The 14,226-nt window shown below is 39.7% G+C and overlaps 1 protein-coding gene across 1 annotated transcript in view; it reads right to left on the reverse strand.

Moving 5' to 3' along the window:
* The window catches only part of mbo (Nuclear pore complex protein Nup88), a 361,088-nt gene that overhangs the window by 29,866 nt on the left and 316,996 nt on the right, over positions 1-14,226 (reverse strand). Inside the window, exon 3 of the mRNA XM_071591761.1 lies at positions 923-1,048. Within this exon, the coding sequence (XP_071447862.1) occupies positions 923-1,048 (126 nt within the window). The remainder of the gene's footprint in view (positions 1-922; positions 1,049-14,226) is intronic.

Genomic DNA, 14,226 nt, shown 5'->3' on the forward strand with positions numbered 1-14,226 from the left:
AAATGAAGAAATGGCTCGCGGGATAAAAATTTAGCTCAAACGAGGAAGTTATCGCCGAGACAGAGGCGTATTTTGGAGAGTTCGACAAATCCTATTATTGGAGGGGTTAAAAAAATGGCCGGAATGTAGGGAGAAGTGTATCTTTCTAAAAGGGGACTATGTTGAAAAATAAAATTTTTACATAATGGTTTCATTTCTAACGCGGGTACTTATTGAACCGCCCTCGTAATAAGAGTAGCATAAGAAATGTTCAATAGGGTTTTATAATGGAATGAGTATTATATCCAGAAAGAAAAAGGAAAGTGGTCGCCATCGTCAATGACTACATGGATGAGATAGCTCTCACTATGATTCATGAGCGACTAATAAAAAAATCATGGGGATATGGTGATTGAACGGACGAGAAGCAGATTCACGGAGAGGATCCAGTCTGACTAGCTCAAAGAAAGAGATAGAAAAATGACGATATGGAATGTACAGTAAGCAGGAGAATTCCAGCAGACATTTTCTAACATACAAGGGCCGCATGAAATATTTACCTGAAAAAAGACAAAAATTGAAATACGAGAATTCGTAAAAAAAGGAAAGAATACAATCAATCATTGAAAGACGTGGATGAATGGAATTTATTTAGGATAAATGACGATTTAAGTACGGAGTAATGAGCTGTAAACAATTAACCCGAAAACCCGACGTAGCAGGTAAGAGATGTCGACTTCGGAATCATTTAGAATAGGCATGAAACGGTAAGTGAACCCCGTTGAAATGGTGGAAACAAAACGATTACGTGAAAGAATAATATTAATAATTTTCGCATAAGCATGAATCCATCACCATTTGAACAGAGATAAATAGTACAAGAAAACTATTCAAATTTTTGGCCACCGCCGTATTTCGGGTACACTTCATTTGATAAGCGCACCTGAAGGTATTCTCTGAGGTGAGCACGAGGAGATGGGAGTCGGTCGGAGAACCGGGGTGCCAGCGGACCTGCTGCACGAGGACGTGCGGACTGCATAGGAAGTAGCGCTCGTCCAGGGAATGGCTCCTGCAAAGCAAAAAGAACACATCATGAGATTCGAGAACACAACGGGAATACGCCAGCGTAAGCAGAAGGATCATGGTACGTAAGGAGAATTACAAGTAGGTACAGTATATTGCATGGATTATTTCCTCTCAATTACAAGAACTTTGAAACAGTGCCACCCAAAATATGGTGGTTTCATATTAACTACCAATTGTGTCTTTCTGACAGCACTTTCACCGAAACATTAGCGCTTTATCAGTAAGTTGATGGGCATCTTTTGCCGACTAAATACATCCTAGATTACTATCGAGTTCATTGCTATATTTTTAGGAACGGCTACGACAGTGAATTTCTATAATTTTGGACATATTTTACTCCAGCCTGCATTTGTTGACAAACGCAACAGGCGAATACATTAGATGACCGACTTGCAATGAGCAAATAAATATGCATGGAAAGAAGAATGTAACAGTGTTTACTATTATGTAGAAAAAGAACAACAAGGTAAATTGGACTTTTTAGTCCGGCGAGGATAACTATTTCTATTTCCCTTGTCTGTTAACCTCAGAATACGTTAGAATTACCCAACAAAATATTTTACAAGGCGGCGTCGCGCAACCGACGGACGCTGAATGTGGGACAGTCAGCTCGATTCCAATCGGTGAACCAATGAGCGCTCGGTAAATTCATCAACGCAAAGGTCACATAATGGGGAAACAGTGCGTGGTAGGGTAGGGGTGGGGGGAGGGGGTAGATGGAGAGAGAGAGAGTGCCAGGGATTGAACCCCTTCGCCGGGAACACCATCACATTGAATTAACGGGAGGAATGTAAATGTTGATGCGCCCTGCAAATCTGCTTCTCGAAAGATTAAAAAAGAAAAATCCTCTTTTTATTTAAGAGAGGGGAGAAATGGTGGGCATGGAGCGAGACGGGAAGGAGAATGAAAAGGAATTAGAAATCTTGAGGCAAGAGGAGAGACCGGAGAGGGGGGAGGAGCGAAATAAGGGGAAAAAAAGAGGAAAATGGATTGATAGGGGGAGGGATTGGCTCGGGTGAGTAGGGCGGGGGAGTCCGGTGGAGGGATGGGGAGAGAAGGTGTGGGGGATGAGGGCGGGGTGGGGGAGAAGAGGGGGAGTGAGTGGCGCGGTGGAGCCCAAGACATACACCGAGGCGAGAGAGTAGGGTACGGGGGGAAGGAAGAGAGATTTGGGGGGGGGGGGTGGTTTAAAAAAAGAGAAAGATATAAGGGACCCTTCTTCCCAATTTTTTTCCCCCCCACTGCCCTCGGGGCCAGATGGGGTGAGTGGTAGTGGGGGGAGGGAAGCGGGGAGAAGGGTGCAATGAGGGGTTTTTGGACTTCGTGAGTAGGACACACCGCGGGGGTATGTGGATCGAGGGATGGAGTGTACCCTGAGTGGGTGCCGGATGGGGGAGGAGAAGGGGATCACGTGGGAGGGAGGGGTGAGAATCGTCGGCGGGAGCGGCAAAAATTAAGCTGAACTCGCAATTGCGTTTAAGTCACGCTGGGCCTCCGACAATTTCATTATTTTTTTAATCACCGGCTCTTCCATCTACTCCCCCATCGCTCTCCAACCCCTCGCCCCATCCTCCCTCCCCGCCCTTGACGGGGGCGATTACTTCAGTCACCGAAAGGCGAGGAAGAGGTGGTTCCGCTGATGGAGGGAGGTGTTTCTTAAAGAAAGGGCAGTTTGTGAGAAGCGGAGAGGGAAAGGGGTTCCGAGTGCGGATAGCGTGGCAGACGAGAGGGCACAGAGGACTCGGGACGAGCCGCAGAGCAGTCCGCGATTAGATGTTATCTGATTCAAAATTTCCAAGGACAAAAAAAATCGTTCCCAAGTGGAAACAAAATCGTTTCTGCAGGACAAAAATTTATTTGAAGCTTCTTGAAAGAACACTTCAATTATTCTGCACTGCATTTTTCGTGGTAAATATTTTCCTTTCTCTACGACACAGCGTGCACGATATCTATCTATATATATAAAGGAGAGTGTTTGTTTGTATGTATGTAATTTGTTTACTTTTTTGCTGTCATAGAAACAGCATTTTTCCAACTATGCCAGCAGGATACTTTTGCAAGAACACTATTGTATTCAGAATTGCCGAGATATTATACGTGGAAAACATCAAGGAAAGTCTTTTGTAGAAGAAAAATGGGCAACTTTGATCCTGAGAATAATATTTATTCATGTGACGCATTGGGCCGAGTCTACACAGTCCATCCTAACAACGCCGAATGTTATTTTTTAAGAATGCTTCTACATACCATTAGAGGACCTCGCTCATTTGCAGAATTAAGAACGGTAAACGGAGAAATATGTGAGACATTCAGAGAAGCTTGCCAAAATTTAGGGTTGCTAGAAGGAGATCAACACTGGGATGACTCATTGCGAGAGGCCAGTTTGATTTCTCTTCCAGGACAAATCCGAATTTTGTTTGCCATCGTAATAACCTCCTGTAATCCATCTAACCCAAAAACATTATGGGAAAAATATAAAGAATCAATGAGTGAGGATATACTGGCTAAAGTTCGAAGTGAAAATCCTACATTGGATATTACGATTAACTCCGACATTTTTAATAAAACTTTGATTATTTTGGAGGAAAAGGGTATCACCATGGTTAACAAGACTTTAGTGGAACTCGGTCTTTTTGCACCTGTACAAGATCAACAGGGTGTATTTTACCCAGATTATATACGTGAAACTAGCTACAATGTCTTAGACTTAGAAGCATACATCGCGGATAAAAAGCCACTTCTTAATGAAGATCAGAAATTCGCGTACGAAACAATAATGGATCAAGTAGATAAACAAGAAGGAGGTATCATTTTTCTTGATGCTGCTGGTGGCACGGGAAAAACATTTTTAATTAATTTAGTTCTCGCTGAAATCAGGGTTCATGGAGAAATTGCTCTAGCCGTTGCATCTTCAGGTATTGCAGCGACATTAATGGAAGGAGGAAGAACAGCCCACTCTGCCCTTAAGTTGCCACTTAATATTTCCCGACAAGAAAATCCCACATGTCATATAAATAAAAAAAGCGGCCAGGCACAAGTTCTTATAGAATGTAAATTGATAGTATGAGATGAGTGTACGATGGCTCATAAAAAATCTCTAGAGGCCCTCAACGCAACACTTCAAGATCTTAGAGGAAACTGCAGTTTAATGGGAGGAGCTCTGGTACTCCTGTGTGGAGACTTCCGTCAAACTCTGCCTGTCATTCCAAAATCGACTCCAGCCGATGAAATTTATGCCTGTTTAAAACATTCTGTTCTATGGAATCATGTCCAAGAAATTAGCCTTAAACAAAACATGCGAATCCTCTTAAGAGATGGGAATGCTCAAAATTTTGCAAATAAACTTTTGGAGATTGGAGAAGATAGATTAGTTATTGAAGCATCTGGTATGATAAAATTGTCATCAGATTTATGTGTATCGGTGAAAACTGTCCGCGATATGATACAAGCAGTCTATCCTAACGTTAATCAAAATTATAAAAATTTAGAATGGTTGCGAGAAAGAGCCATTCTTGCTCCTAAGAACGATGATGTTAATGAAATTAACAAGGAGATACTAGCCATGCTGCCAGGAGACGTGATTGAATATAAATCGGTTGATACCGTAGTGGATGCTGACGAAGCCGTCAATTATCCAACGGAATTCCTAAATTCACTTGATCCAGCTGGATTGCCACAACATCGCCTTATACTTAAAGTAGGATCTCCAATCATTTTATTGCGAAATTTAGATCCACCAAAACTCTGCAATGGGACACGATTGTGTGTGACAAAATTAATGAAAAATATAATCCAGGCAGTCATTTTAACTGGAAAAGGTGAAATAATTTTTATTCCACGGATACCTCTAATCCCAACTGATCTTCCCTTCAACTTTAAAAGATTACAGTTTCCAGTCCGGCTAGCTTTTTCAATTACCATTAATAAATCACAGGGAAAGTCTTTAAAGTTTTGTGGTGTTGATCTAAGATCGCCATGTTTTAGCCACGGGCAACTTTATGTTGCTTGCTCCAGAGTAGGTTCGCCTAAAAATTTATATATTCTTTCTCCCGGATATGAAACAAAAAATGTAGTTTATAAACAGGTGTTAAATAAAAAAGATTCTTAAATTTGTATGAAGTAGTGTCTTATTGTACTTTATAATTTGTTGTTTTTATTTATGTAGTATATTTATATTATTGTTTCTCCCTAACCCGTGCAAAGTCGGGTATTCAGCTAGTATTATATATTTTAGGATGATGCCATCACATAATATTATATAATAAGCAGAAGCGAAAGAAAAGAAACTTCGTCTTTATTTCAAAGGTCCCCTAGCGTACCGGTAAAAATATCAGTTCTCTATAAGCTAATGTTTTCCGGACCGATCACAGATTTTTTCCCAATATTTGGCAAGGTTTGCTTTATTTTATAATTTTTACATTCGATAGCGTAAATAATTCGGGCACCAATTACCAGGCACCACTATCCTCGTGATGAAGTGTAAATAAATTTTAAAATGACGACGCTAATGTAACTCGTCTAATTAGTAAGCAAGCTTCGGGCGATGATCGAAAACCAGTAATTTTTTAGTGAATCACCGCTATTTATTTGAACATTTCGGTCAATGCCTCCCACTTTAACTAAATGGATGGATGTTATTAAAATATTTAATTTTCTATTCCGCACAGAGATCTCATAATTAAGGACTGGTTAATATTATTTTATCGAATTATTTAAATTTTTAAACTAAAATTGCGGGACAACTCGACAAGAATTGGAAAAAAATGTTTCTATAAGGGGAAAATTATTTGGAATAAAATTTAGCTACTAAACCATCATAAGCCACATCATATATAAACTTTTACCATATGCCATTTGATCCAAATCTCTCTATGAATCAATATGCAAAACTAAATTTACACCAAAAGAATTACCCAAACGAACACATAGCCTTTAACTGGCTATAAAAAAATATGGTTGCGCCAAAACACTCAGTGAGACAGAGCGCACGGCGATTTTGTTTTATAGTACAGTAATTATATCAACATAACGTAATGTAATGTAACCACCAGTGGAGCACATCGAATGTACGAATTTGACTAAAAATTAAAATCCCAAGAAGAGACCGCTTATGTCTCTCAAACAGATTATTGGAGCTATATTTCCGATTTAAATCTAAATTTCACTTCCATAAAATTTAATGTCCATATAGATGTCATCAAAATATGCCACGGTTATAGAGATACCCATGAATCGCTAAGTACCTGGCCTGAGCATATGTCTATACCTAACACATTATAATGAATACCCGATAGTCTGAAAATTTTATTTCCTCGATTGGGACTATAATTCAGAATATTATAGGAGAAGGCATTCCGGTTCTCTCGTTTAGATCAACCAATATTCGCTCCGGAGGTCTGCATGTAGTGGCAAAGGACATTCTCACAAGAAACTTAAATACATCTTAAAATCTTTAGCTTCAAATTTAAAATTACTTTATTAATAAAGGAAGTACACTCGAAGTCATCCAGGCAACATAAGCCAGAAGGGGGAAATTCAGTAACATGCTACTGATCACACAATATTAACTCCAGAAAACCGCTCGAGGAGAAAAAGGAGATTTCGAAAAGAAATATAAACTACATGTATGAAATTCTAATCTCTGCGAATTTGAATGCCTATAAAAACCATATTTATGAAGAACAGACTATTTTTGGACATGAGAATGTTAGTAAGAGACAATTTAAAAGAAACGAATCGTGGGTCTCTTTCGTTCGATCCCACATCTCCCGCTGGAGCCAACCCCTCTCCCTTTCCCAGCTCTCCGTCCCAGTTTCTATTACGAAGAAAAAACAAGCAAGCGTCTCAGCCTCACCCTCTTCCCTCCCCCACACTCTTTTCCGTCTCCTATCAATCCATTCCCAATTTTTTCGTTACTTAAGCGTTTTCTATTCTAAGTTTTCTAATTATTTCGCTCATCCGCCCCAAGTCCTCCCTTGTTTTTTTATTTGGAACTCGACTTTTTTTTTAAACGTCTCTTCTCGATTTTTCCCGAATGAAAAACAGGAGAGGGTGGCCAAAAAAAAGAAAAGGACGGCTGATTTGATTGAACTCCCCCAACTCCTCTCCCGCTCGCTCCTTTTAAACCGATACCCGAAGAGACCTCTACAGAGGAGATTTTTCGAAGTGAAAGACTTAAAAAAAATAAAGGAATGAGACAGCGAAATGCTTCTTCGGCGTTTATAACGCCAACGGAAGACAAATTTAACTGAAAAAATACGTATACAAAAAAACGTGATTTTACTCCGTGGATTCGATTAAAGAAAGAAATTCGAAAAAGAGGCTTCTTTCCTTTGGGAGGTGGCCCATCAGAGGGGATAGGTAGTTTTGGCGGAAAGTTTTAACTTTTTTCAATTTCGAAGATTTCAAGCAGCTAAGCCGTCTACAAATTTGATACGGCCATCATCGGTATGGCCCGTAACTCGAATAAGAACTTCGATTTTGCCGAAGACGTTTATTAGATGACAAACGACGAAGTCAATTTTGAAGAACCAGGTAGGCGCAAAAAATAGTACGTTCTTTTAAGGATAGCCCACGCAAAGGGTATCCGTTGATGACGTTCACATATCAAATTTAACTTTACAAGCCTAGAATGAGACAATATTTAAAATGCAATTTGTATATTATAATTTTTTGTATCGTTATATAACGGTGAAAAAAACGGTACTTTGGAAAGGCATGCCACGAAAATTTACCACAACATTAAACTAAACTCCCACCATAAAAACACAGAAAAACACATTTAATTTTCAATAACTTCCTAGCACCGGGACCGAGGTTTCGAATTCCTGAGCCATCTACACATCTCCAGAACCTGAAGATGACTGAAGGAGTCAAAATACTTATCGTGATAATAAGAATTCATGGGTCAGAAATCACAAGTGTTTTTCTACTTCTTTTCCAAAATAGAAACTTGCTCAAATTAAGTCTGCGTTTAAGCAAACTTCCACTGTTTTTAATTTCGTAACACTGTTAAAAACGGATAAGGACTTTTGTATGAAATGAGAATAGATATACGTGCCACCATTTACCACTATTCCCAGGATTTCCATTATCTTAAAGGAAAACTTGCATTGTATGCAGGTCATTGAAATATTCCTGGGATATTTTCGGATAAGCTGGTGCATCACCACACATCTCCAGTTAGCATCCCCAAGGTGAGATTTTAATTTTAAATGGAGAATTACTTATGCATTACTTGTAAGCTTACATTACCGTTCACCTCACATTTATGAAATTGCCAAACCTACCAAAAAGTGATAATTCTAAACTCAGTGAAAGTAAAGTTGAGTTTCGCCACGGAACTTTAAGAATGTGCAGTTAGTACGGCTGTATTTTAACTGAAAACCCGAAATATCGAGGACCTAAAATGCAAGCTCTAGTCTGCGTACCTTGCCTGAGACATCTTTTTACGCATGATACCTTGTATTTTTGCGTATTTATTTCAGTCGCAAAGGTAAGGAAGAAATAGTTGGTTAGTTACAGTTGATCAGTTACTGTAAAAGGAATTACAATGTACAATGGTGATGTATCTAAGGATATTGTGATAACTTTACGAGGAATAAAAATAGCGGAAATGATCACCGGGTCTCAGCTATAGGGGAAATGGACAGATGGTATTGTTTTGTAAATGGTCCCGTTGATATATTTCGGAGAGGGAGAGTTTCGGAGCCGTTATTTATAAAAGAATTTAAGGCTATAACTATAAGGGAGAGTGAAACGTCATTAGGAACTCCCTGAATGAGACAACACTAAAAATACTATCTTGGTGTAATGCTTCATTAATTAGAAACATTCAAAGAAATAAATATTCATAAATCTTTCTGTGGTTCACGATTGAAACGAAAATTAGACATCTGTATCGTAATACTCTGAGATTAATATCCCACTGACAAATGTTTTGCATTGCCTATGTGATATCAACGGATGAAAATGCTCTTCCAGCAGAACCTAGCAAAAAACGTAAGGAATATATTTTTTGTTTTTTTTTCGCTAAGGAATTCCAACCTTTAACCAAATAGCGATTGGATAACCGGTAAACCTTCAATTTCATGTGCCTTCCTTTCGCTAAATGCCCATAGCTATAAGCCAAGATAGAAGTTCGGAACATGTGCATGGTAGGAACACAAAAGCAGTCATAAGCAGTAGACTGATGGATGCTGATAGCTGGAAGACCTTTCTTGAAGAACACACGTTAACATCCTCCCATTCGGTTTCCTGGCGTAATTGAACCCGGGAGCGAAGAACTAGAGAGGACCAGGGTTGGGTGGAGAAGTGACAAGAACGGACTGTATGGGAGACTATTTTTTAATTCAATGAGTTCGAGAGATGGCGAGGGGTGAGGGAAATAAATGGAAGAAAAAGAGAGGGCGGGGGAAAGAAAAATACGCCTTGTACCCAATGGAGTGAGGCGAAGGATATGGAGGTGGTGGCGAGTTGTGACGAAGAATAAGGATGTCTCCTCGAGATCCTAGTTCGGGGGAGGGGCAGGGTGCGGGTGGGATACGGCGGAAGGGAGGGTGCAAGGGGGCAGAGGGAGTGGGGAAATGTGGGAGGGCGGAGAGGCGTGAAGAGGGAATGGTAGTCGATTAATAACCCCGGCCGGGGAGAAGGGAGAAGCAACTCGTTACCAATGGATTGAACACGTTAATTCCATTCTTTTTTATCTTCCCACCCTCTTCTTAATTTCGCCCCCTCGCCCTCTCCACTGCGCCCGACCCACTGCTACCGGCCTCATTTTTCTGCCTCGCGCCGCCTTAAAGACGGGGGACGAAGTAGTGGTGGAACGAGGAAGGTGGCGACCCCCTAGGGGGGAGGGAGGGATGAGGGCTCTGCGGGGGGGGGAGAGGGAGAAACTTAAAAGGGTGGTGAGGAGGAGGGGGTGGGTGGGAGGAGAGAGTTACAAGAATCCCCCTTCATTGGCTGACGTTAGGCACGGGGAGGATGACATGGGATTAGAAGAGGGAAAAATTTTCAGCGTGGAAGAGGCGAAAAAATCCAATGGCGATGAGAAATGAGCGGGGGAGGGGTTGAGAGAGGAGAAATGCCTAATCGTCCACCCAAAAAATACTACCACTCATTCTTCCCGACCGCCTTCCCCGGCTTGGCCTCAATTATTAATCCCGAGGCTTCGTCGCTGTTATTCCCTTGTACGCGGCTGTTTTACGACGCCGCAGAACTGACAAAGCCATGCGGAGTCGATGCAAAGAAATGTGGCCAGACTCCTGCTTCAGGGGGCTCACCGGTAACCGTATCAATGCTTCCATTCAGTAGCAGTGAAAACCTCCAGCATCAACGCTAAACGCTATATTGCTCATTAGAATGGAATGCAAAGTAAGCATCATAAAAGTGCAGCAAAAGCAGCAATCGAAAATCTGTGTCGTTTTCATAATAAAATTGTGAATAATGCCATTACCGGTGCTAATCGCTAAATTGCCCGTTAGTATGTTGCTTGTTGTAACGTTAAAAACAATGACAATACAAAATAGCTAGTTACGAGAAAACAGCCCTGAATTTTTCGAATTTCCATGACTTTTTATCGGCTTTCAAGAAAAATGTTTTCCAGGCTAAATAGCAGAGTTAATAATTGACACAACTAATATCTAATTTTAAACTGCCCTGCAATAATGTGGAAGTTTTCTAACTTCAAAAATTTTATAGGTTTTCAAACGCAAAAACACGATTTTCAAAGGATTATAGTTTTCAGTAGCGGGTCGCGGTAGACCATGGGTAGAGCGTTGGACTCCTGACCGGAGGGCTAGTGTTCGATCCCCGGGCAAGCCTCTCTGAGCACCTTAAGCTCCACCCAAGCTGTGTAAATTTCACACACCGTCGCGCTTAGTACAGGGTGACTCTACCACCACCTACCAAACCGACTTTCGGGTTGATTACTGTGTTTATGGTTTATTATTTTTGGTTACGAAAATTCACCATCACGGTTTTAACATGGAAATTTGCATGCTACTTCACTTTTATTTAAGAAATAGATGTGCGTTATAAAACAAATTGCAGAACATATTTATATGCTCAGGTTCAAAACTGTTAAATTTTTCTTTCAGCTGCATACTGTTTATCGCCAAATGCGTTGCAATCACAAGCTTTTCTACGAAAAAAGGTTTTTACACAATTTCACCCATTCCAAATTTTTTACAACTCAGTCGTTACCACCTTCAATTAGTCCATACTTGATACTATTTTGAAAATTACTAGAAAGTGGAAATAAAAAGTTTTTAGCGGCACATTAGAGACGGAAAGTTATTTTTGAAGAAATCATTAAACTGACTATCAAGTACCGATTACTTACGAATTTTTTAAGTGCAATGAATGACATAAATTTTTGTAGCGGTAAATATTTATCTTAATACTCCTGGGTAAAATACAAACACTATAATGTTACATTCAATTCTACACATTTCCGCAATTCTTGGGAACCGTAATTCCTCCTAACTCAATGCAGTTGGGTTGATCACTTTCAGGTGATAAAATCAACGATGGTAACTGATTTAGCAAAGAAATTACTCCGGGAAATACAGGAGAAATTGAAAAATTATGAATTTTAATATTTATACAGATATATTTTTTTGGCTACACATTTACACGAGAATCATGCAGCTGCGAAAGTATACAGTAATTTAAACATAGAGCTATCGCAAGAATTTAGAAGAATTTTTTACTGTTGAAGTGCTCGTTCATGTACTCATGAATATGTTTAAAAACAGGAAAAACTATTTTACTACAGTAGTCCCGTAAATACCATCATGCTACGGAGAGAAATTGAAAGACTACATCTAGAGTCCAAGGAATTTACAATTCCCACTTTTTCACCAATAGTGACACTAAAAGCAGAGTAAAATTGAATGTTTACCTTTCAAAAGGGAAGGTGAGGGTAAAAAGAGTATACTAGGAGGAATTGAAATGACAATGGAAGTGAGACGGGAACAAGGGATAAACGGACGTATATACGAAAGCCGTCGTTTCACCCACCCTCTACATTTACTGTACGCGTTCTTCTTAATTCGTGTCGACGAGAAGGAAATATGAGCCATTAATCTACCTAAACTACAATCATTTATCTTGTTTTTTCCGTTATGGTGAATCCTATTTATATAATATTATTTGAAGATACACTTTAGACAATTTATATGCACAGAAAACATAGTAGTGCTATTATTACGGTCACCAGGAGAGCACCTTCCGGTGAGGACTCGCCGGGTGCAGGAAATATGCAAAAAATAGCAAAGACTAACATAGGAAAATTGCTAATCAACTTCGAGACATGTAGGCACAAACTTTTCAGTTAATGTACGAGCTTCCCTGCACACAAAAATTTCCTCACTCTACATAGAAGGGTACCCGGCGATTTGAATATTAGTGTATTCTGCCTTGATATCAATGGGTATTATCCAAAAATTTGATCAAATCGTCTCCTATCCGTTCGCTTACGAATTTGAAATATGAAGCTCTGGTCCTGGGCTGAAAATGCCGATCCAAAATTTTTTAAGGAGTTCTAAACTAGCTCGTGACATTCCAACGAAGTTTACCGTCTTGATTCGTGTTGTCGAGGGATTTCGTAGCCCGACACCCTAGCATCCATCCATTTATTGTAATTTCATTTTAATTTCTCATGACCTTTCACAGAGGGAAGACTTTGGATTTGTCTGAAAAGATTAAGATTAATTCCGATAAATAAATTTCTTTCCAAGTCTTTAAATTTTTCCTGAAGAAGTGGAAAGATATTTAGCATCTGAACCCGCCCGTGGTCGCAAAATACCCCGGGCCGCGTCGCTTAATGAGAAGCATAAAGGGGGAGTGACATGAGGGGGAAGGGAGAAGAAAGATATACAGCGACAGGGAGGAGGGGGAAGCGCAAAGATTAGGATCCCAATTTAATGTCACCGACGAAAAGAAGCGACGAAAAACGGTCTCTTCAGGAGTTATGCCGTAGTAGGCGTCCTAATTGAAAAAGGACAGGATTTTAATTGCATTTGAGAATAAAAAGAAAAGAAATTGTACGAATACGGTTGAATACGAACCCGAAAAAGGATCTGAAGTTGTAAAGTATCGAGAAAGAACGTTCTGACGGAAAAAATCTCTTTCCCGCCTCGCCGTCTGAGATAAGGATGCTCAAGCAGCTTTTGAGCAGTCAGAGAGAATTAGTGACGCCAGTGAGCGCAAGGAGAAACGTCGGGACAGTTATACTTTCAAACTGTATTTACTATCATTTTCCTTTACGACAGGTACCCCAAAATGCATAAATAATTATTCAATTATCGTGCTAGCGCATGCAAAATTCTTTCTCTGAGACAAGTGAATAAGTACCTTTGTAAAAGAAAGCGTCCTCGAAAATCATACCGAAGTTCGTAAATTATGGGTGGTTGTCGATGTCGAATTTATGTTAATCTGGCACGGCTTCCAGAATAATAAATCCAAAATTCCTCAATTAGTTTAAAAGAGGGTATATGCAGGTAAATGAGAATTGAAGAGGGCACAAGAACACCACCTTTCCTTTTGGAAGAGATATTTTACCGATAAGTATTTGTTGATCATACATGCATACGTATGCTTTTAAATACATTTTTACGATTCTCTATTGAGATTTTGCATTCTGATGAATCATTTTGAGATGAATTCGTCGAAGATCGGAACCAAAATCTGATTGAATGTTACCCTTAGTCATTTTGATGCAAGAAAATCGATCTGTAACTCTCCCCTGCGTTTAAAAGGAACTTAACGTAAAATTAAGGGATGCACAGAAATGAAACACACATTGTGAAATCACCCTCCCCAACATAGCCAATAAAGGCAAAGGAGTGCACGATATACAATTGTGTTTAAGAGCAATAAGACTTAGTCTTGTTGTTTTTCTACATCTACCTAGAAACCCAAAAGGTTAATTGACAAATTGTAGCAAGGCTGACTTTATGGAGTGGATTCATGATACCAATTAAGATTTCGTAATTTTCCTCATGCATCACTTCATTGACCTTATATACTCATTCTTGATATACCCATCCTACATAACAAAAATACGACGCTAAGACATTGAAATCAAAGTTAATGATAGTGTGTCGATAATTAAAAATTGTTCACTGACATGACCCACACAAATTAATGAAGTTACCA

The sequence above is a fragment of the Hetaerina americana genome, unplaced genomic scaffold, assembly GCF_022747635.1.
Source record: "Hetaerina americana unplaced genomic scaffold, ioHetAmer1.1.p SCAF_5, whole genome shotgun sequence".
In the NCBI taxonomy this organism is placed as follows: domain Eukaryota; kingdom Metazoa; phylum Arthropoda; class Insecta; order Odonata; family Calopterygidae; genus Hetaerina; species Hetaerina americana.